At 34.6% G+C, this 24,361-nt stretch overlaps 3 protein-coding genes across 5 annotated transcripts in view; 2 read left to right on the top strand and 1 right to left on the bottom strand.

Moving 5' to 3' along the window:
• Positions 1 to 3,520: 3,520 nt before the first annotated feature.
• LOC112045856 (uncharacterized) lies at positions 3,521 to 11,211 on the bottom strand. 2 transcript variants are annotated; one of them, XM_024082210.2, is made up of 5 exons: positions 11,049 to 11,211; positions 8,760 to 9,499; positions 8,127 to 8,274; positions 7,097 to 7,249; positions 3,521 to 6,621 (listed from the first exon to the last, which is right to left on the bottom strand). In XM_024082210.2, exons 2-5 carry the CDS (start codon positions 9,485 to 9,487, stop codon positions 6,505 to 6,507), a joined length of 1,146 nt encoding a protein of 381 aa, XP_023937978.2. In that variant the 5' UTR covers positions 9,488 to 9,499; positions 11,049 to 11,211; the 3' UTR covers positions 3,521 to 6,504. The 2 variants fall into 2 exon arrangements, with proteins under 2 accessions (XP_023937978.2, XP_023937979.2); XM_024082211.2 differs by lacking the exon at positions 11,049 to 11,211 and adding an exon at positions 10,440 to 10,931.
• Positions 11,212 to 12,550: 1,339 nt separating this feature from the next.
• LOC112045869 (protein tramtrack, beta isoform) overlaps positions 12,551 to 24,361 on the top strand; it is a 29,555-nt gene continuing 17,744 nt past the window's right edge. For both annotated transcript variants that reach the window (XM_024082239.2, XM_024082235.2), the window contains exons 1-6: positions 12,551 to 12,691; positions 20,218 to 20,278; positions 22,369 to 22,542; positions 22,771 to 22,902; positions 22,988 to 23,160; positions 23,747 to 23,912. In XM_024082239.2, coding sequence (XP_023938007.2) covers positions 22,375 to 22,542; positions 22,771 to 22,902; positions 22,988 to 23,160; positions 23,747 to 23,912 — 639 coding nt within the window. In that variant the 5' untranslated portion in view covers positions 12,551 to 12,691; positions 20,218 to 20,278; positions 22,369 to 22,374. The remainder of the gene's footprint in view (positions 12,692 to 20,217; positions 20,279 to 22,368; positions 22,543 to 22,770; positions 22,903 to 22,987; positions 23,161 to 23,746; positions 23,913 to 24,361) is intronic.
• Positions 12,706 to 19,446, top strand: LOC112044007 (uncharacterized). The gene is made up of 2 exons (XM_024079721.2): positions 12,706 to 15,954; positions 19,312 to 19,446. Exons 1-2 carry the CDS (start codon positions 15,122 to 15,124, stop codon positions 19,322 to 19,324), a joined length of 846 nt encoding a protein of 281 aa, XP_023935489.2. The 5' UTR covers positions 12,706 to 15,121; the 3' UTR covers positions 19,325 to 19,446.

A 24,361-nucleotide genomic window follows, 5' to 3' on the forward strand; every position in this document is an offset into this window, starting at 1 on the left:
GGCGTTACAGAGATTAGCCCGGACAAACAGACAAAACTGTGTGATTAGTGTGTTTAATATCGTGTAAATTATAATAAGCAAAAGAGAAATCACACAGACATACATTGTGATTGCAGATATGTATTGATTACAAAGTAATAATGTATTAATATGATTATTATTTGTTATATGGACACCCCTGTAATCTCCACTTATTGTTTAAAAAAAAAATTAGGTAGGTATTCGTTATCCTGCAATTGGTTTTCCTTAGATTGTAACTATTGTTACGTACTAAGAGTTCGAGGTTAATTGTCCAGAATCGTCGTTCCGAGAACAGAGACCGAGTTCACTGATTGTTCATTTAATCGATGCTACTTCGCTTCGCTTATGTAGATTGTCACGGAGTTAGAATGTTCTCGAAATGACGAGAAAAAGGTCGAAAGACCGCTACGATTCTTTCCAAGTTTGTAAACAAGTATGAACCTACAAGCAATCAACTTATCAGAAAGGTTGGTTGTACTTAAAAAGTATATTCAAAGAAATCAATAACTAGTAGGTACCTATTCGTTGTTAGTTTATACGTAAACTGTACACAATTTCAGACAATTGTTAACCTTAAGTACATATCACTAAGGTTTTTAATAACACTGTTCATATAACAACAGTAGTTCAAGTTGACACGTCCATCAATACATTGTAACGAGTATGCGCTATTAATGTGTTTTTCAGATAGCATGGGTATGATGACAGTTGCCTTATGACGTTCATAATACATACCATAGATATACGATTCGGTACAAGTAACTAAAATTCTATGATACATACTATTATAGTGAAACGTGGCAAACTTTCAATAGTGAAACGAACTGTCACCGTACCCATCCTATCTGAAAAACACTATAACCTGAAGCTTAGGTGTGAACTTCAAAGCCTCATAGTCATAAGTCTGTAATGTACTTACCACCAACGGCAACAAGGACAAATCTACATAAGTACACTAACAGATGCTCTATGGTGATTGGGAGGTCATGTAGCAAGGATGAGCTACGGTCTTTGGACTGCAAGACCGACATCGTGGTCAGGTACCTCGGGTTACAGAAGAGCAAGCCGTCCATTCGGTAGGTGGTCCGACGACACAGCAAAACCGCAGGCAATACGTGGGTCAAATTAGTCACAAAATGGCATAGATGGGCTGCTCTGAAGGATGCCTTCGCCCTTAACTTAAGGGGTTATTGCACCTCGTAAATCAATATTTTATAAAAGACACAATAAAAAAAACGTGGGCTCAGGTCAGTTCAGAGAACAACATGTAGGTAGTTACCTATTTCTCCTTTGCTTTGAGGAGTAATTCAAATTTAATTTACAGAATATGTGGGATGTAGTGCAGTGCATGTACCTACATATGTAATTGTTTCAACTGCCTAAAGAGTAAATCAATATATAGGGTACAACTGCCCCTCACTTCTACTAATATCACATCGTATATGATTGCTGAAAGTCGTCGGTTTTTCCTTTTTCCAAAGTCGTCGTTATCATTTTTTATTTCTAGTCATTGTTCTTTAACAATGGCCATAGAATTCAATTGAAAATGTGTTCTCATTTTAAACGTTTCAAGTTGGTTCTCTTAAATGGACCGATTTACGATACTCATTTTCGTAAGCTGCGCTAATGCAAGACTGTTCTGTGAGAAGAGGAAACTGCCACTTGAAATGGGCAAGTGGCACCACCATTTGAAACACATGGATTCGGCTGTCGTGGAGAATAATCCCGTTTCGATCAATGAAGGGCAGGTGTACGTTTACGAGAACAATTTTCCCGGTTATATAATTAATTACATTCACGTAGATAATGTCGCCATAAAATCTTGTGGCGCGAACGCTACGATAAAAAAGGGAGGTGTGGGAACATCCTCAGTGTTAATAGTGCTACACGCCGCATCCAATGAAGAAATACGCTCGGTTATCGATATATGGGGTACGAAAGTGTTCGAACGTACCACCACCAGAGTCTTGGATGAAAATATTGGAAACCTTAAATCTTTATATTTGTTTAAAGAATTAAGAACAGTGAACCACAATAAAGGATTTTAAAATAATCTTGTATTTCAAGAACTCTCTGAAAATATTGTTGTAAAAAAAATACATATATAGGACGCAATGCTGGCGTGACTTTTATTAATTTTTTTTTGATTGGCCTTTGCTTACTTTCTAATACTTTTACTTATTCAGTTTTTACAGATTTCTCGGGAACCATAGTTATTTCCGAGCTAAAAAGTAGCCTATATTTTCCAGTGGTAGTGCCATTAAAATCAGTTCACCAAAGTTATACCGGACAACAGACAAAACAGTTAAAATCAAAAAAGTCTCTATGTAAAAGTAAGTGAAGCTGCCGTTGGTACAAGCTCTATAGCTGCCTAATAACCATAGATGATACATTATATGCTAATAACTCCTGTACTTACTGTACAACTACTTGGAAAAAAAGAAAAATTTCAGACGAATTGAGAACTTCTTCCTTTTTTGAAATCTGTTAAAAATAAAAAAATCTATGAGCTTCCGGCATAACTGCATCGCAACAGGTCCTTGAAGCATATGGGATTGTTTCAAAGTTCTCTAAGAGCGCCATCTTCGGTAGTTTAAAGTAAGAAGCACTGTTTCATTATGCCTGTAGATGGCAGCACGCATCACCCCATTGTTACGCGTTCATTAACTTGATGATTTACGATTAGGCGATGCGTGCTGCCATCTACACTCCTGCACTCTTGACTTGAAGACCTCAATTCATGAGTGCGCATAGTGTACACTAGCAGACGCCCGCGACTTCGTCTGGCCTAAGACCTCTTTAAACCGGCCCTATCGCAAAATCCGTTCCTAGTGGATACCTACTAATTATAAACTACCTCCCTGCCAACTTTCGTAACGTTTTGTACATCAAGCGGTTTTCAAGATTTCCTGATAAATAATCTTTCGCATTTATATCATTATCTACCCATATGCGGCTCACTGCTGAGCTCGAGTCTCCTCTCAGAATGAGAAGGGAAGAAGGGAAGGGAATAGTCCAACGCGCTGGTCCAATGTGGATTGACAGTCCTCACACACGCAGAGAATTAAGAATATTTTCTGGTATGCAGGTTTCCTCACGATGTTTTCCTTCACCGTTAGAGCCGTGATAGCCCAGTGAACCTCTCCCTCCGATTCCGGAGGGTGTGGGTTCGAATCCGGTCCGGGGCATGCACATCCAACTTTTCAGTTGTGCGCATTTTAAGAAATTAAATTTCGCATTTATATATTAAGATTAAATGAGTGTGGGTAAAGAAGTTTAGTAACTTCAAAATTGCCCTCATGATGCCTATATGAAATTTCTTTAGTACCTATAATAGAATAGATAGATACCTACCATTATTATTTACTCTTGAAATCATTGATAGGATATAAGAGTAAAGGGGTTAGAAAAAGATCAAAACGGCAGCTGGTCATATGACACCGTTTATACAAATATCTTCGAAGCCTGTTCAGTTTGTAGAAGACAAAAAAGACACGGATTTTGTTAAATCGCTTTATTTTTTTTTTATTACAATTAAGTATAATCAATACAGATATTCGAACATTTTATTTTAAATGTTCACATCTTCATTTAATACTTGAATATAATATTGCCTTATTGACACAACGACATTTTACATGGATTAAGGTTGTAATGTTATATAACCAATAATATTTATGGTATGTTTGTATATGTGGACAAAGTATACTCTCATTTAAGAAAAATACATAAATTCTTTTGTAAAAAAATATATTCTTTCAAAATGTATAATTGGCTGTTCTTTAGCATTTGCTTATGGCTTCGAACCCTTGGTTTATGTAAATTAAATTTACAAAATTGATTACGAAAAATAAAATAACAAGAACAGCTAATTGTCTCAATAGGATCGCATTCAATTTGCAACACAAACTCATAGCTAAATGCAACTTGCATGTAGGGTTAGGTTCATTATTGCAGATAGGATAACTGAGAGTAGAATTTGTGAAAACTATTTAAAACACGTCAAACTTACAATTAAGTATAGTCAAAATTATTAATAAATTAAATCTATACATATTAAATACGTATGGCAATTAAGATATAATTATGATTTATCAATTGTTATTTTTACTGTATCTCTTAATGACGATAAATACTTTTATTGTTCATTTACAATAAAAAAAATATGGCACATTACAATGTTGCAGTGTAGTGCATTAATGTTTCAAAGCATCCCTTTACCTGAAGTTAAAGGATCAGACTAGAACGCATATTCGAAAAGCGTATAGAAAATTATTAAATTATACATTGGCGTTAATATTTATCGGTTTAAAGCTCAATCTACCTAACTCTAAATCTAAGAAATATAGAATAAATTAAATATATTTAGCGTCAAATAAAATATTTATCAATATAAAGACAAATATAATTATTATCCTCTCTAAGTATAGGACTTATTTTATTTAATATAGTTAAAACTTTAGTTTCTGGAGAAAATAAGTACAATGGAAGATAAATTATGAAAAGAGTTTTTGTAACAAAAAAATAAAAGCAAAAAATAAAGTATCATCTTTTAGATAATAACTCAAAAACCTAGTGATATTACAAATTTGCAAAGATATATTTTAGGAAGAGCAGAGTAAATACAAAAACTTGAAAAAACCCTTCTCAAAATTGTATTCCGTACCACATATTGTACCGATATAATTATGCTTCCTGTCTAAAGGATATTCTCAAGAAACTTAAGGTTCGAACTATATTACAAACTAAGTATACGTAAATATAGTCAATACTCTAGATATAGACCAAGGATCACCAAATTATTTATACAGTATGACAGACTTCACAGACTAAATTTCTATTGGAAATATTATTTCATTAGGTAAGTACATAATTTACAACCTTATATATATTTAGGGTATATTTTTTTTATTTTATTCTTTACAAGTTAGCCCTTGATTACAATCTCACCTGGTAAGTGATGACGCAATGAAGGAGGAGGATGAAAATCCACCCCTTTCGGTTTCTACACGACATCGTACCGGAACGCTAAATCGTTTGGCGATACGTTATCGGTATGGTGGTAACTAGCCACGGCCAAAGCCTCCTACTACATAGTACGTAACATGTAGATGGGGAGAAATAAGATAAGGGCTTATAATTTAAAGCAAATGGACTGCAACAGGCATGTTATTTTAAAAACTGGATCCCAAATTAAACTTGGTGATCCCTGCTCTGGACAAATATTCGTACACAGTAACAATGAGTTACGTAATATGACGGATTTTGTATGAGATGGAACAATTATATTTTTCCACTCTGTAGAAACTTGGTGATCCCTGCTCTGGACAAATACCTACTCGTACACAGTAACTATGAGTTACGTAATATGACGGATTTTGTATGAGATGGAACAATTATATTTTTCCACTCTGTAGGAACTTGGTGATCCCTGCTCTGGACAAATACTCGTACACAGTAACTATGAGTTACGTAATATGACGGATTCGGTATGAGATGGAACAATTATATTTTTCCACTCTATAGAAACTTGGTGATCTAGCTCTGGACAAATACTCCTACACAGTAACTATGAGTTACGTAATATGACAGATTTCGTATGAGATGGAACAATTAAATTTTTCCACTCTATATTATGTTATGAATTCTATAAACAACATTTATTAAATGTTAATGGCAAATGATATTAACAACAAAGATTAAAATGAAAAAATTCCATTCCATCCACACTAATAACCTACTAGTATAATTATAAATGTTACTCTTAAATCAAATACATATTCTTTGTGGTTTAGTACAAATCGTCTAATTCTTTTTTTGTAATAAAGAACGTATGTGTAAAATAACACAGCCATTGTAATTGACCGCTTACGAATCACAGTGAGAACTAGAAAATGTCTGTGTTCACTGTTAATGTGCAAACACTATTGACTTATGACTTGTTCAGCTAGTAAATCAGATCTACTCGACTATTGTTTATAATTTTATTATTATTTATTAAAAAAAAAATATTCATTAAATTCTGTAATATTCAACTAAACTATAAAAATCCTAAAAAAATGTGATGAAGTATGTTTTATCTAAATAAGTACTTCTAAAATATATATAACTCTACATGTACATTTTATAATTTTATAGTTTACAGGAATCATATAATTATAAAAAAAGTTACATTCCTTCGGATAAAAATATAGTGCAAGATTATATACTGCCAAAACTCGATTAACTGAAATGTTTCGAATAACAATTGAACGTAATATGTTAGAAAGCATACGAAAAACCATAATAAATGAAACCAACCAACATACTAGGCATTTTCTCGTTAATATGAATTATTTCTACTTGGGATCAATAGATAGTCAAGAATTTGAATAACCAAGTTCCAGAAAATCGAGTCTCAGCTACGCTTTAATATGAATATAGATATACAAGAACTTAATTATAATTTTTGGTAATAACGTGTATTTATGAGACCATTCTTATTCAATCGATATTGTGAAATTTTAATATGGCACGTCCATTTATTTCAGAATTGCAAAGCTTTCTCACCACTTCCTGAGCTTCTTCAGCGGGGAATACCGAATGAGGTGGAGGTTCGATCTAAAAATAAAGAAAAACAATATCTTACAAAAAAGTCATAATTAAAAGCAGCAAAATTAATTTGTCTTGCTGACTTTTTTCAAGCTGACTTTAATTTCGAAGCAGGCGTTCGGGTTTTCAAGATTTTTGTTTTTAGATTATGACTTATTTTTAAAGGTCTTGGTATTTTAAATAATGTCTATCATTAATACATACATATTTTATAAATGATTCTATCTGTAAAGCGTATGACAAAATATATTTCGTTAACCTTGTACGTTGTTGTTGGTACCTTGAGAACAATGGTTCCCCTTGAACTTTGTCTAAATATATAAAAGTGAAAGGTCACATCATTGAAATCTGCTCGACCTAATCTTTCTGATAATGACAGTAAATGTGGTGTTGCCACACAGCAAATATTTTAGTTTCATTTTTATTAATTTCTACTCTTTTATGTCGCACTATACAGTATATTAGCAAATTACAAGTAACTCACATCTCCATTTGATACTAGCTCCACTAATTCCTTGAGCTGTTCAATAGTTCCATTGGGAACTACCACTATGTTGACATTCAAATCTTCAGCTTTCTTTGCAAATTTTGGCAGCAACTTCTCTCCCGTGCTCTCAGTTACAAGCACCATGCCACCCTGAACAGATAACTATAATTATAATAGTGTTCATTAATATGTAAATAACTATACAAGTGATTTTACAGATTTTAAGTAGAAAATAACAACAAATTAGCACAATATAAAAAAAATAATACATTGGTTTTTTTGCAACATAAAAACGTTTTTGGTCAGACTATAATATAATTACAGACTTCATAGTGTTCTATGCAAACTTATAAATGGGAAATGATGATTTGACCATTACTTTCAAAGCATTAATTAAGGCATTTTCTAGGCAAATCTACTTCAAGACCTTTAGCATTGCATCCCGTGATAGTATGAGTACGGGCGAGATTAGTTGTCAATGTCTAGCCTAATATATGCATAGGTGGTAAATTTAATGTTCATAATATTAATAGGGATGATGACATTATTTTAAATTGTATAAAAATTAGGAGGTTGCTCATAGTAAAGCAATTTTGTAAAAGTAACAGGGTATCTGCGATCATTACTTTCGGAGCTACAGGAATTTAAAGGGTCAGATTTGCGGCACTGCCGGGATCCGCCCCTGAAAAACGCCCCATATAAAATGGTACTATTTCATGACGTCGTAGGACATAATGATCATTAGATTTGTTTATAGTTCTTTTATTGAAAAATGTCTCATTTAATGTAAGGAAGCTAAAACTGTATGTCTAATTACGATAAAATATTTTTAGTAGATTTTGAAATTTTATAATCTTATTTATTTTGCAAATATCCAGTCAATCTTTGCTTTTTATGTATAAATTAGTTAACATTGACCTTATTTAACCAAATACCAAACCTTATTTATCAAACCTAGTCATCATCCCCATTGTAATATCAATTGTAATTACGCAAGCAAAACTGTCTTAGGTTTGTAAGTACTAACTGGAGCGAGGCATTGCAGAGAGCGATGCAGCGACCGTGAGGTTGTACCAAAGTTGAGGACCACATCGACGGGACCACCGCAGGCGTCTATCGTGCGCTCTATCAGTTGTCGCTCGTAAAGGTCTTCGGACCATTGCACTACTTTGATCCTACAAAAAAAGCCAATTGAGTCATAAAGTTACAAATACAGACATACAAACATACATACAAATAAGTTCCAAGTACAGCAGTATAATCAATCAAGAGGCTAGGTGCCTTAATCTGCGGTCAAACGACTTAATATGTGCAGAGAAATAGACAACCAATATAGCTACAGTTTGGACTATTGTCGTACCCACTCCTAATACAGTCTTTAACGACTAGTTGGAGGGGAATGGGAATATTGGTCATATTTAAAAAAGATATGGCAAATATTATTTTAAAATAAAAAAAAATAGCAATACTGGAAATATCTCTCTTTTGTTGCGTTGGGATAATGGGGACTACTTTGACGCCATTGGATGTCATTTTGTTTATTTCTATTCACGAGATATGTCATTGATCACATATTAAGTGTACTAGAAGGGTGAACTGATGAAAAAATATTAAAACAACTTTATAATGTGTTTTATGTAATATTAAACTGAATACTCACTCTTCATTCTCTTTGGCAAGTACAAAGCCTTCGTCTTTTAGAGAAGCAACTGAGATGTGAATACGATCATGGTATGGAAGACGTCGAAAATAGTGTGTAGCAATGCGAAGCGCCCAAAGTGCTAGTCCACCTGTCCCGACAATCAGCATTGTGGCTTTATCCTTTTTGGTTGATCCCTCCAATATAGTATTGAGGCATTCAATTGCTGTATAGACTGTGTTGGTGGCTAGCAAAGCTCCAGTCGGCAGCATGGCTGCAACACTCAAAGGCAGAACTGCTGGGACTGGTACCAAGCATTTGAAATCTGGCACTACAATAAAATCAGCATATCCATGAGGTACACCTTCATAGGGATACAAGACTATTCTAGTCCCAATAGTTATACCATCTGTACATTCTGCTGCTCCCCCTATAGCATCTACGATACCAGCAACCTCATAACCAGGGAACAATGCACCATCTCGTAGACCAACATGCGCTGGAGTTGAGGAATGCATGGAGAAGCCTTCCATCTCTCCTGTCAGACTTCCTATCGATGAAATCGAGGAAGTGCTGCAGACTGATGCAGACCGAGTTCGAACCACTCTATAGCAGGCACCAGCATATACAACTCTGATTCTTGCACCATAAGGTGGGACATCGGGCACAGGTACTTCAAAACTGAATACACATTCATTGAGGGTAGCCCCAGGGGATTCAATAGACACTTGTCTGCAGAGCTTACTCATTTTGTTTTAAATCTGAAAATAAAATCATCAATAAAATAAGATCATCATTCAAAAAAATGTTATCTTTATTTACCAACTACCAGACTCTGTCAAGTTTCGCTTTGACTTATGTGTGCTTCTTCCCTACTCCCACCCTAACTAGCCTAAAAAAAAAATCTCTGTCAAAACTGTCATCATACTTCAAGGAATAATCTAAAAAAAGAATCAGCTAAATTGGTTCAGCCATACTTGAGATTTGCGCTTACCAACACATTTCATACATTCATTTTTATATTATAGATTCCTAAGTTTGGTTACCATGGTTGCAAATTAACACAGATTCTTAGACAAAACCTCTATGAATAAAAAGAAAATAATCAATACAACTCAATAAAATTATAATTAATAAATTCTTCTAGACCCATTATACTACAGCCTTTCTTGATGAGTACTGTTTACCAACAAACAAATTAGAAATGAAGGTAGAAAATGCATGTCATTTCATAACTTGTTTATTTTAAACTATGTATGGTTTGTTTATAAAATGTTATATAAAATATATTAACCATTAATTGTTCTAAGCTTATTAGTCACATTAACTTTAGTTTATTTAAGAAAAGTTAATTATGATTACTATTAGTTGTGAAATGACTAGTGATTTATACCCTCATTTTTAATTTGTTTGTTTAAAAACAGTACTCATCAAGAAAGGCTGTTCTATAGACAGTTGTACATTAAACATGCAAAAACTTTCATGACAATGGCATTCATCGTTTTTCATAAAATATAGCTTTGTTCCATAATTAAAACAATAAATATATAATACATTACAGCTATTGTTTTAATAATGGAAGTTATTGCATAATCAAAGAAAGAAATAAGTATTATGTACATAAATAAACATATATGCAAGCATAAAAATTCAGATAATATTTTTTTTCATAAATCTCAGCGTGACTTAGTATAGACTCACATTCTACACTATCTGAACATATTCCAAAATTACACCTGCTCACCACTTTGTGGGTTTTACAACATATTTAAATATTTAATTAAAAAAAAAAAACAGTAAATATAAACAAAATTTCAAAATAAACTTGTAAACACACTTTTTATTTACATGATTAAAATAATGTATAATGATATTAATTCATGTTGCAAAGTAGGTATGTACAATCAAAACATTATTGATCTAAATTCTATAAATAGCAAGGAAATAAATGTTTGTGGCGCGTCGGCAACCACTATTAGAACACTTTGGTATAAACAAGGACAATGAACGCATAATGACCAACGGCCAGACAGCCGTCCAGTAAAAACAAAACAAAATTATATAAACTGATATGACCTTCCCTAGCCTAAAGGTCATAAGAGTTAGCTAAATTAAAAATTAAAGTTCTTCTTAGAGTTTCCACGATTTGAAATTTACAATTATTGGTCTAAAATTTCTTCTTCTATTAATTATGTAAAACAATTGCTAATCAATAATACATAATTAGTGTAACTGAATGACAGCAATTTATTAGTTTTTAAATAAGTAAAGTAAACACATGTAATAGATTAGTAATAACAAATTACTTACTATAAATGCCGTAAAATAATAATTTATATATATTTATTTATTAAAGAAATTTAGCACAAACAAAAATAAATTTAACTGTTTTGAGTTTTGTGTTGATTGACCACCACTTTTGACCACAGATCACTAATAAATATTTTATTGTTATTGACTTTCTTTTTCACCGACGTCCATTTGAGGAATGCCACAGAATAATATATTAGTTGTACGTAGACAGCCACGCTCCGTCTACTATGTACTAGCTAAACTCAGACGAATTATTTAAACGGACCTGTCGCTCGCTAGACGTTACCAAAGAGTAAATTAATTTAAAAGGGACGTTACCCCTCAAAGATCGAGAATCAAAGATATAACGGGTTTTTTGAAACAGTTTTTATAGAATCGATGTTTCATTTTTGTAATTTTCATCGTGTGAGCTCCCTAAAATGTCGGTTTGGGAAAGGAAAAAATATCATATTACTTAAACCATAATAATGTTCCGATAATCGTTTCAGTCCATGGTCTTAAAGCTTCGACCGAGCGACGTCTACAGTAAATTCTGCGAGAGCTTTCCTATCTTAACAATAAAGGAATCATATTTTACGACATTTCAGTTTAGGGATCAAAATTTTCACCGTTTCATAAAACAAATCATTCACATAGATCTATTCTATCTATAGTAGGCTAGTGCTTGGCTAGTACTCGTAACAGACAAGAATTAAAAAAACAAAAGTACTTTAGCCCCTAGAGTGGAAATATGACAGTGTTTTTGAGCAAGAGTAGTGAAAAAAATATTTTAAGTAGGTACTTAAATAATATCTATCGAATAATTTTTAAACTTGGATTATCTTGTTTATGTTAGGTATGTTATTAATGTTCAAGAACGTAGTTAGGATATAAATTTTAATATTATTATGGTATAGTTAGGTACCTAACTACCTCCCAACCGATTTTCGTTTATAAAGTTATTAATATAAGTTTGTTATTATAGTATACGTAGATAGGAATTTAATTTTAAAAGGAATTAGGATTTATATGTTTATACTTCATATAATAAAAAAATGTCACATTGTTTATAAGGAAGCTAAAAATGAACAACATTTCATCTAATTTTATTCATTATTTATTCTACAAGCATTCCGACAATCCTTTTTTTTCTATGTATTAATTAGTTAATATTGATACAACAAAGGGATTTATATCTTATGTTACTCACAAATAAGATGGCTATCTATTGGTAAAAGAATTTTTAATATCGGTTTATTAGATCCCGATATTACCCTACAACCTCACAAACTTTAGTTTACTTCTTTCTAATATTAGTTTATATGGTATATATACATTTGGTAATCGATTTAAGAATGTATTCATTCAATCGTCATTCAAAACTGTTATTTCAATGTTTCACATCACTTTAAGTACAGTGACAGTTATCGGACGCCATTGTTGTTTTGGACATAGGAAAGTTCATTTAGAACCGACTGTACAATCATGGAGTCAACTCTCACATCTGAGGGTCTACCTCTATACTCTGTCTACGTCTACCATGATTTTTAAACTAGCAACACTGGTTGGCGTGGGTTCATTAAAATTTAGAATACGAGAAGAATCATTGTTAGCGATTTTAATAGCGTGGGTCGAGTGTTTAAAATAATAATCGTCAATCGGTGAGTTTATTATGTGTCTAAAACCTATTATACTATCAAAATGATAACATCTAATTCATTTAGTCCAGACGTTAATTCTTACAGGCCTCGGTATTGCTTGTAAATACGTACTCTACGTATTTTTTTGCTGTAGTTTTAAGTTTGTTGAATGCGTGATTAATCATTGAATTTGCAAGTCGACAGAGTGATTTTTTTCATGAAAATGTGCTAAAATCAATTTGAGGATATTTTTCACTAATTCAATGTCACAAAGTGCAAGTTATTCGGTATTTTTCATCGTCAAGTAGATTCACATGATCAGTGAGGTTGCATTATTCTTGGCTACATTCAGTAGGTTACTAGCGGCTTCAAGCATTAATACTTAAAGTAAGGCTTTAATTTGTCTTTTCCAACTGATTCCACTAATATTTTGTAGGAGTCCTTAAAACAGTATTACATATAACTGTCTATGGCAAATCCCTTTGTATTTATGTTACAATTTAACATCAGACTTTTGTATCATTTATTTTTTATATATTTTATTAATACATACTTTGTTTATAAACAATTCAATAGCTAAAAATAATAAAATATAATTCATAAATAACAGCATTATAGCATACTAATAACTTGATAAAGTTTATTTAAGTAACATATTTAGTTATACTGTTTGTTTAATTTGGATATTATATGATATCAAATTAGACACTGTGTAGCCAGACATACTTCTTATTATGAAGGTTGAAAGTTTGTCAACCCATGCTTCTACCGAAGGTCTGGTAGTTACTTATGGAGTTTGAAAATTGGTGGCTTTTAAGATAGCCAGTTTCAAGTTTGTCCAATTATAAAACATGAGTTTTTGATATTTTCTATGGGATACTACAGATGTAGAGTGTTTTATAATAAGAGACTGGGGACATGAGTTCTCATATTGTGCTGAGGAAAATATAAAAATTCATGCTTTAAAATTAGACAGTTGAAGTTCCACCCTTGAAATACCCATGAAAGTTGAAACTAAATTCATTATTGGCTATCATACTTATCTATGGAGTAGAATTTTCTAGTGACCAAGTGAGGAAAAGGTCCAGGAAAGAAGAAAAAAATGGGGTAGAATTAAGGATAGGTGGTATAAGCTGACAAACTTTCTGCCTTCTATAAATTTCTGGCTTTTGGTCGAATAGTTGTTATCATTATATTATATTTTTATTTTGCAAATGCGAATGTAATATTATTTGTTTACTAAAAGATAAATTTACATTTCATTTGTATGTATTTATAACTTAATCTAAGAAAACAACATCTAAACAGAATCCATTCTTCAGCCGTTACAGCAATCTATACTTAATATTATAAATGTGAAAGTAAGTCTGTGTGTTAGCTTTTCACGGCTAAACCACTGAACTGATTTAAATAAAATTTGGTATTGAGATAAAGTGAACCTTGGAAGACTACTTTTTTCTGGAATAATCCATGGATTTAAACAGACTTACTTATAACAGACTTTACACAAATAAAGCTCCAGGAGTCTGCTAGTACTTTAATAAAGTAATCAAATCTATACTAATATTATAAAGCTGAAGAGGTTATTTGTTTGTTTGTTTGATAGAACGAGCTAATGAAATTGTCCGATTTGAAAAATTATTTCAGTGCTAGATAGCCCATTTATCGAGGAAGGCTATAGGCTATATATTATCTCCGTATGCCTACAGGAACAAGAACAAAGCGGGTGAAACCGCGCGGTGTCAGCTAGTATTCTATGTAACGAGACTAAGCGATATGTTCCATAGCATTTGTATACATGACGCTGCACCCACCCTGGCGCCGCAATTTTTCGACATCAAATTTACTGTTCAAACACATGTTTGTCACATTATTATAAATTCCCGTCTAAGTTTAGCAAGAAAAAGATAATGTTACTAGTAGTAGTAGTTTTGCAAAACTTAAAATTATTTCTTGTCTTGAAAATGTCTTGAAATTAGCTGGAATAACCACTTATATGTCAGAAATCCTTTGCATCATAACTTGCTAATCTCATGAACTATTGGTTTAAATTAATTTTTTTTTTATGTTGGTAGTCCTTGAAGTTGTTAAAAATTGTTTTTAATTGAAAAATATTATCTTCTTGAATAAAGTAAAATTAATATTGGCTTATAAAAATTTTGTTTAGTTGTTTCTATTTTGTGATCTAATTTAGTATTCAATTATAAAGATTTATAGGAATAAAAAGTAAGTTACTGTTTAAAACGGTCCTATTCAAGTAGGTACATAGTCTAAGTTTGTTTACTAGGTCCAAACTTACTATGAGGGGCACTGTAGTATATAATGAGTGTCAATTCATTGTGTCATCAGTAATAAACTAGCTACCGAGCAAGACTGTCTTTTACTCGCACCTTACCGATATACCAACTGGCGACGAGTCGTGTACATACCCGCGTTTAAAAAAAAAAAAAAATGAGTTCTTATCTCGGAAACTTAGCCTTTTTTGACTATAAAATTAATGAGTGGGAAGTGTTTCACAGTAGATTAACACAGTTTATAAAGTTAAATAAAATCTCTGATGATAGTCAAAGTGCAGTGTTATTGACACATCTCTCGGATGACTCATATCGGTTAATTCGAAATTTGGTGCACCCAAAGAAGCTCGAAGTATGTAGTTATACTGAGCTGGTAGAAGTGCTAAACCAGCATTTTACGCCAAAAAGGTCGACCTTCGCAGACAGGGCAAAATTCTACGAAGCAAGCAGATCGGACGGTGAGAGTATCGAAGAATGGGCGGCGCGGCTAAGAGGGTTGGCCGTATATTGTGACTTCGGTGCAGAGCTGGACACGCTCCTGCGCGACCGTTTCGTTCTGGGCTTCCGAGCAGGGCCGGAGCGTGATAAACTCTTCGAATGCGATTCGAAAACCTTGACATTCGGACAAGCCTTGGAAGTGGCACAGAAGACGGCTTGTGCGCGACAGGCGCGCGTCGTCGTGAAAGAGGAGCCAGTATTTCGCGTCGGTGAGCAGCGGAAGGCTGGCCACGGCCAGGCTCAGGCCAAGCCGAGTCGATCGGAGGATAGATCGAGTGTAATGCAGCGCTGTAGTGTGTGCGGGTTGCGATCCCATAGTGCCGATAAGTGCAGGTTCCGTAACCTGAAGTGCAGATCCTGTGGGGGAGGGCATTTAGTTAAAATGTGCAAAAATAAATCTAATGTGCATAACATCGGTGCACAATCGGAAGGGTGTTCCCAAGACCCTCTTGCAGGGAGGGATTGCAGGGAGTGTGACCTTTTTAACATGAGGTACGTAGACTATAAGCCCATATTATTAACGGTAAACGTGAACAATACTCAGTTACATATGGAATTAGACTCTGGTTCGGGTGTATCTGCGTTATCAGAGAATTTTTATTTAAAATATTTTAAGAATTATAAACTACATAATGGTGATCTGCGAATGTGCGTATATACTGGTCATAAAATTACACCTTTAGGATATTTTATTAGTGAAATTACGTATAATAATAAAACAAATAAAATTAAATTTTATATTATTAAAAACGGGGGCCCCCCGTTACTAGGTCGTGATTTTATGGCTAAGTTTGGAATTTCTTTTGTATCGTCTAATAATAACAATTTAATTTGTAAAAATAGGCCTACTGAAGATGTGCAGCGGTTGTTAAGTCAATACCCAGAGATTTGGAAGGATGATCTAGGATGTTTTAATAAATTTGAAGTTGAATTGCACTTAAAAGATGATGCGAAACCGAAGTTTTTTAAGCCACGATCCGTTCCTTTCGCATTGAGAGACCAAGTTAACGCGGAACTCGATAGATTAGTTAAATTAGGAATTCTCAAGCCTGTTAACCACTCAGAGTATGCCACCCCGATAGTTCCAGTGCTAAAAGAAAACGGGAAATTAAGAATTGCTGGAGATTATTCGTGTACATTAAATAAAGACCTAAAGATAGATAAATACCCCTTACCTAGGATCGAGGAGGTTTTTTCTAGACTAGGAGGGGGAGAGTGTTATTCGAAAATTGACCTAAGTAATGCTTATAATCAATTTAAATTATCGGAGTCATCTCAAAACCTTACGACTATCAATTCTGAAAAAGGGATGTTCGCTTATACCCGACTGGTTTACGGGCTAGCTAATGCCCCAGCAATATTCCAGAGAGCGATGGAAACATTATTAGCAGGGCTGGATGGAGTTAGCGTCTGGCTAGATGATGTTTGTATAACTGGACCAACAAGGGAAATTCATATGTCTAGACTTCATTCGGTTTTAAGTAGATTGCAAGACGCAGGTTTACGTTTGCAAAAAGACAAATGCGTTTTTTTCAAAAATAGTGTGACGTACTTAGGGTACGTGATAGATAAGACAGGGTTAAAAACATGTCCTACGAAAGTCGAAGCGATACTCAAAGCGCCCGCGCCCGCAAACGTGCTCGGGGTCAAGCGTTTTTTGGGAGTCGTTAATTATTATAGGAAATTCATTCCGGGTGCGTCGGCGCTGCTAAGTCCACTGCATGAGTTATTACGCTCAGGCGCACAGTGGCATTGGAGCGAGCGGCAGCAAGCGGCATTCGAGAGCGTTAAGCGCGAGCTAGCTAGCGAGCGCGTCTTAGCGCATTTCGACCCCGCCGCCCCCCTCTTCCTCACCGTGGATGCGGGGCCGTGTGGCTTAGGAGCAGTACTCGCTCACAGAGACGCCGAAGGCCGCGAGCGTCCTATTGCATTTGCGTCCCGTTCCTTAACGCAGAGCGAAAAGAATTATAGCCAAATACAGAAAGAGGCGACGGCTATAATTTTTGGTGTGAAATATTTTCATCAATATTTATATGGACGTCAGGAACCGTTTATACTGAAGACGGATCATAGGCCGTTACTATCTATTTTTGGTAAAAACAAAGGCATTTCTGTCACTGCAGCCTTACGTTTACAAAGATACGCAGTAATATTATCCGCTTATAATTATACAGTACAGTATATAGATGGTAAGAATAACCAAATCGCAGATTTCTTTTCTCGCTCACCCATATCGGTAACATTAGATAATGAACGAGAGGACGGTTACGCTAAATATTTCTTATTCTTCGAGTCGAACGCGGAACCGGTATTGTTCAGTGATATTAGACACGCGACCGCGGAGGACAAGGTACTGAAAACAGTAATGAAATACATGAGTAAAGGTTGGCCTAGGAAAATAAGGTGTAAATCAATATTGCCGTATTTCCTATGTAAAGGAGATCTAGAAGTGGTGGATGGCTGTTTATTACGGGGTCATAGAATAGTAATTCCGGTCGCCTACAGAGAAAGTATGTTAAAAGAACTACATTCATCTCATTTCGGCATAACAAAAACTAAAAATATGGCTCGCGGAAAAATGTGGTGGCCTCAGATCGACTCGCAAATCGAACGGATGGTGAACTCGTGTCAGACGTGCGCAGGCCTGCGCAGTGCGCCGCCGCGCGCGCCGCCGGCGCCGTGGCCTCGCCCGCCGGGGCCATGGCATCGAATCCACCTAGATTATTTTTCTATCAGCCAGTCAATTTATTTAATTGTCGTGGATGCATATTCTAAATGGTTAGAATGCATTTATATGGACCGGGGCACATCTACCGGTGCGCTTATTTTTAAGTTAAAAGAAATGTTCTCTAAATTTGGCGTTCCCGCTGTGTTAATCTCGGATAATGACGTTAAGATAAGTTCGGCGGAATTTCATAACTTTTGTAGAATGAACGGAATACAATACCTTACGTCACCGATCTATCATCCAGCTAGCAATGGACAGGCAGAGAACTCTGTAAAAACATGTAAAAAAATGATAAAATGCATTCTATCTGAAGGTAAATGCCAAAAACATGTCAATGAGAAACTCCTTAGTTTTCTTTTTAACTATAGAAATAGTGTACATTGCGCAACAGGGGCCACACCGGCTATGCTGATGATAGGTCGGAATTTAAGATCTAGATTGGATTTAATTTTACCGCCTAAGCAATTTGATAAACAAGACAAGCCAACATTAAATCAAAGTCGTAATTTTATTGTAGGTGAAACTGTTTGGGCTAAATGGTATATTGCGAAAAAAGGTATCTGGTGCGTGGGCGTAGTTAAAAAAATTATTGGATCGCGAATGTTACAAATTTACTTTGAAGATTATAAGACAAATTGTAACAGGCATATTGACCAGGTCAGAAAATATACTGGAAGTGATGTAAACTTAGATGATTGTCTAGAAACGCCTCATAGTTCAGTTACGCCATTTTCACCGCATCCGTCAGTCCCCGCGCCGTCGCTTACTGAGCCACCGGCTTCTGGACCGGCATCTCCGCCCCCTCCTGACATTGCTGTGGTGGAGGAGAGGGACTTGCAGGTTCAGACAGGCAGTAGTCCTTCTGCCGCTGAAAATGAAGGACAAGACCTTACGGACCAAAGAGAAACGGTTGGCGAAAAAGGGGCGGAGCCTGGGGAAGACGGTGAAAACAAGTTGTACGTACCAGGTTCCGATTTAGTTAATGAGCCAATTAGTTCTGACAGTTCTAATCCCGATGTCTGGCGATCTACTCGTAGAAGAGTTAGAAAACGTATAGATTATAGGCAGTATTTTATGTAAGTAAACGCAATAAAATACCCGTTATGTATATATTGTTCCAGGTTTCCAAACTAGTGTTGGAGGGATGTAGTATATAATGAGTGTCAATTCATTGTGTCATCAGTAATAAACTAGCTACCGAGCAAGACTGTCTTTTACTCGCACCTTACCGATATACCAGGCACACGCCCCGCACGGTACCAATTACTTATGTCAAATTTATGATAACGTTAATTGATTATTTCAGCTCACATATTGCAACACCAATTAAACTTTACTGTAATGATGGAAAAAAAATCTGACTTAAAAGTGGTGAAATTAATATTAAAAGCTGTGTTAACGGTGTAAAATTTGTACGTCATAAAATTGCGGCAGAGGTGCGGCGTCGGAACAGTGCGGTGCAGTATGGCGCCTGTGCGATTTTTGCCTGTATAAACGAATTTGCGGTGCGACGCCAGTGCGGGTGCGGCTATTTTTCACTGAGCCTTAGACTGTAAAAAAAATTATGTTGATGAATTTGGGTGTGATACAAGTTCAAAGCTAACTCCTCTATGGTCTGCGCGTATACAATATTCTTATATTATTATGTGTCTTAAATACTGATTTAGATTCAGATATGTACTCTAACTTAGAGAACGAAGTTGCATCAAAATTGGTTCTGAACTTTTGAGATATTAAGTATGTAATGTCATTTATACTTATTTTTCAAGTAGGAATTTAATGTTACTATAATGCAACTGCGATATATGTAATCACAATATTTGCAGTTGCGAAAAACAGCTGAGCTTTACTTTTGAATATTACTATGCTATATTACAGCTTTGAATACTATTATTATGTTTATTTATAGATTTTGATAAGCTTCTTATGAAACGTTGATCAGTAATTACACCATGACTATAAACATTAGTTTTATAGATTAGTAAATGTAGTAAGTCATTGTTTACAAGTATTCTATAAACTTTCAGAAAAACACGGCCAGAGAGGAGTGCGGTTTTTAACGCCGCGTAGTGCAATTTTTGCACAAAGGTAATTATGATTTATCTCAAATGAAATTATTTTATAATATGTTCAGCTAGAAAAATGTTCAGCCTGAGAGTTCAAAGGTTTGATCCCAATGTAGTATTTTTTGACTAATTGGCAGGAAACAAGTATATTCACAGCCACAATACAAAAATCAATACAAAAATTCATGACATCATCTATAAATATAAGATGCAAATACATGGATTATTTCTCTTTGTGTTTCCAGACAGTAGCAGATGTTATCTGAAATGGTCCTTGAAAGTTGTGTTTTTTATAACCACCACAAGTACGTTTTTTATTCTGCCTACAAAAAATACATATTAATAATTAAATTAAAATAAATAACTAAATCTAAGTATTAACTACTGTTAAACTATATTTTATTAAATTTAAATTCATTTTGTAATTAAATAGTATTAATAAGAAATACTCACCATCTAATTGTTTACCCATGGGCAAGGTTCCCAATATGCTGACGCTATTACTCCTCTGGATGCAAGGCCTTTGGGCCAAAGCGCCAGCTCTTAAGTCACCTTACGCATGGATCAATTTGTCAGATATAAAATTGAAACATTTCTTGGTATCAAGTGACAATTATCATGGCAAATACATAGTCACTAGATGTGACTTTAGTCTTATTTACAGTGAAAATAAATTAGCAGCATTTCATCAAGGTAAAAAACATGCTTAATAAGATTGTGTTATTTATCATTATAGACAATGTATTTGACAGTCAGAGTGGGTAGTGACCCCTCTACAGCATCCAAAGCTTTGGGTTTGATTCCCAGTGGAAAATATATTTATGATGTGCATGGATGTTTTCCAATGTCTGGGTGGTTTACAAGTATATGAATATGAATTCATCAGCCATTTATAGAGATGTATTGTACAAATATATTTATTATTTATTAAATTATTTGCTACATCAGAAAGATGTAAGTAAATAATGCACATAGCATCTGAAGTAAGATATAAATATATATCAGTGGAAGAAGAAATCTTTAATCTGCATGCTTCTTCAGTCTTCAGTATCACTATAATATGTATGATAGTAGTCATTCATGGAGTTGCAGTTTTATAGGTTATAGATATGTACATCTTTAAGGAGTTGATTCCTACCTTCAGGTTTCTATGTTTATATTGCAGTTTCATTATTTAACTTCTGTTATGTCTACAAAAATAAATATCCATTGAAATAAATTATTCACATTTGTTGTTTGACATATATAACAGGAGTTGCTAAAGTATTGGATTTAATACTTAGGTCTCTACACATAGAGCTTGATTCTCAGCAACTTAGTTTTGCACATATTTCTTGCCTAAATTGATGTGATATTTTACTGAGCTTTCCCCTAAATAATATATACCTCTGATTTCTTTTATTCTTTACAAGTTAGCCCTTGACTACAATCTCACATGATGATAAGTGATGATGCAATCTAAGATGGAAGTAGGCAAACTTGTTAGGATTAGGATGAAAATCCCCTTCCGGTTTCTACAAGACATTGTACTGGAACGTCTTTGCCGGTAGGGTGGTATCTGGCCAGGGGCGAAGCCCCCCACCACCCAAAAATGCAGATCTTTTCTTGTACTTGTACTTTATAATGTTACGTGTCAAATTTAATAATTCTAGTTCAACAGTATGAGTATTGATTCCTTTGAGATTGTCGAAATATATGTTTCCCGCTGAGTAAACGGCCATATCTTTTTTGCACGTAAATTTAAGCCTCATTCGCACGAGAGTTAAAAAAGCGATGCGTTAAAACCCAGCGCTGGCGGGCGTAGCGTATAGTATGAAATTGAATGGAGGTCTATGCCCAACGCCCAAAATTGAAAATGCAACACTGCTCGAAAAGAAGTGTCTTGATTTAAGTGGGCATGCATTTGTTATATTTCAACACTTTTTTATCGTCTCTTAAAAACTCTCGTGCGAATGAGGCCTTAGAGTGTGATTTTTTCACAACTTCTTTAAGTCTTGACAGTTAGACGGACAACAAAGCGATCTTATACGGTTTCTGTTTTTCCTTTTGAGGTAACAAAACCCTAAAAACGTTTGTAACTTATTACATAATATTTTGGTTTTGTAATTACAGGGCATAATGGCGCAACAATACAGCCTGCGGTGGAATAACCACCAAACAAACTTTATATCCATGTTTGGCAATCTGCTTCTTGCAAAAGATTTAGTTGATGTAACTCTTGCTGCGGAAGGTCAACATTTAGTGGCTCACAAAGTAGTATTGTCCGCCTGCAGCACATTTTTCCATGTGAGTTATAACATTACTGATCAATTTATATTTTTAGTAGGTGCTCCCTTGAATTTAACTTGTTGGCTCATTACAAGACCAGCTGGCCTAATCACTATTTTAGTATTAACCTATTCTATAATCGCATTAGGCCCGCGTGGGCTCAGCAGTTTCGGTAATTAATATAACCCGAGAGTTGTGTGGAAATACTTTCGAGCAACCTGCATATAACGCTTTTATTTGTTTTAGTCGCTATTTGTGGACAATCCCTCACATCACCCAATAGTCATTTTGAAAGATGTGACATTCAATGATTTACGCACAATGGTGGACTTCATGTACTACGGGGAAGTAAATGTAACCCAAGAGCAATTGCCTAAGGTAAAACTTTTGTTATAATGTGCAAACTTAATAATAATGTTTCCACTTACACTATGATTCTAAAGTTATCTGTTTTAATTTACAGGTTTTTGAAACCGCAAAAATATTAAAAATAAAGGGATTAACAGAGATGCCTGATCCTACGTCTCTCACATGTGCTCACGGGACATCGGCCGACTATCCAAGTGTTGACAAAAGTGAAACTGTTAGGTTGTCTCACTTTTCTCCAGTTGCCTCACCTTCTATTAAACGAAGAAGGTATGATTCTTTCCACAATAATTAGATTTGTAATTAATTTTAAAATTTTGTTTTATTTTTGGATACAACTAAAAAACAATACATATATTATGTTTAGTTGAATCTGTTAAATCTTTATATCTGTTGAAAAGTTTTTAAAGATTGATATTGACAAATTTGGATGAAACAATAGTTTGTTTCTAACAAAATGTGTTGTTTAGAGTAGATTTTGTTACATAATTCTGGTGGATGTCAGATAGTCTAAGCACAAGTTTTGTATTTTTCTTAATTTAAGTCAAGCATTACTCTGACTCATTCCTACTACTACCCCTATCATATTCTACTCTCACCCTACCCCTATCCTAAAACCTATCCCACCCCTACCCTAAACCTACTTTACCCCTGCCATACCCCTCTCCTACCCCTACACCTACTCTACCACTACCATACATTGTGGTGAAACCTGCTCTAATACTTTCAATAAGCCTGATGTTTTTCTATCAAAAAACAATGCCAGAAACTTATTAGTTTATTTTCAAAAGATAAAATTTTGATTACACTATTTATTTTTTTATAAAAATAAGAAATAGTCAAAAAAATTTTGCAGGCGTCGAAAAAGTTCAACTGGTTCAGCCGTAAATCTGGCATCAGATGACAACAAGAGTGAGGGCTGTGCTCAAAATATAGAAGTAATGCAAGATGCCATCACCTTGAGTAGTGAACCTCAACAAAAGCGAAGAGAATTTGACGAGAGCCTGGATTTGTCAGAACAGGTAGGTCCCATCTATAATTTAACAAGTTAATTATTATTCATAATACTTTGGTATATACTAAAATCTTTTATATTAATAACTACCGGGCGCCCGTGACTTCGTTCGCGTGGAATTCAGTTTTTAACAAATCTCGCGGAAACCATGAATTTTTAGAATTGTTCAAAACCCTTTCTTAGCGGATGCCTATGTCATAACATCTACTTGCATGCTAAATTTCAGCTCGATCCGTCCAGTAGTTTGGGCTGTGGGTTAATAGATCACTATGTCAGTCAGTCACCTTGGAGTTTTATATATTTAGACTAGCGGACGCCCGCGGAGGATTTACAAGACGGAGGACAATTTCATTATTAACCATTAAGGATAATGGTTAATAATGAATCATTAATAACTGACTATCCTAGATAGGATTTGGCTGACTTCAGTCTGAAATGTTAAGAATACTGCCAATC

This window comes from Bicyclus anynana, chromosome Z (genome assembly GCF_947172395.1).
Source record: "Bicyclus anynana chromosome Z, ilBicAnyn1.1, whole genome shotgun sequence".
Taxonomy (NCBI): domain Eukaryota; kingdom Metazoa; phylum Arthropoda; class Insecta; order Lepidoptera; family Nymphalidae; genus Bicyclus; species Bicyclus anynana.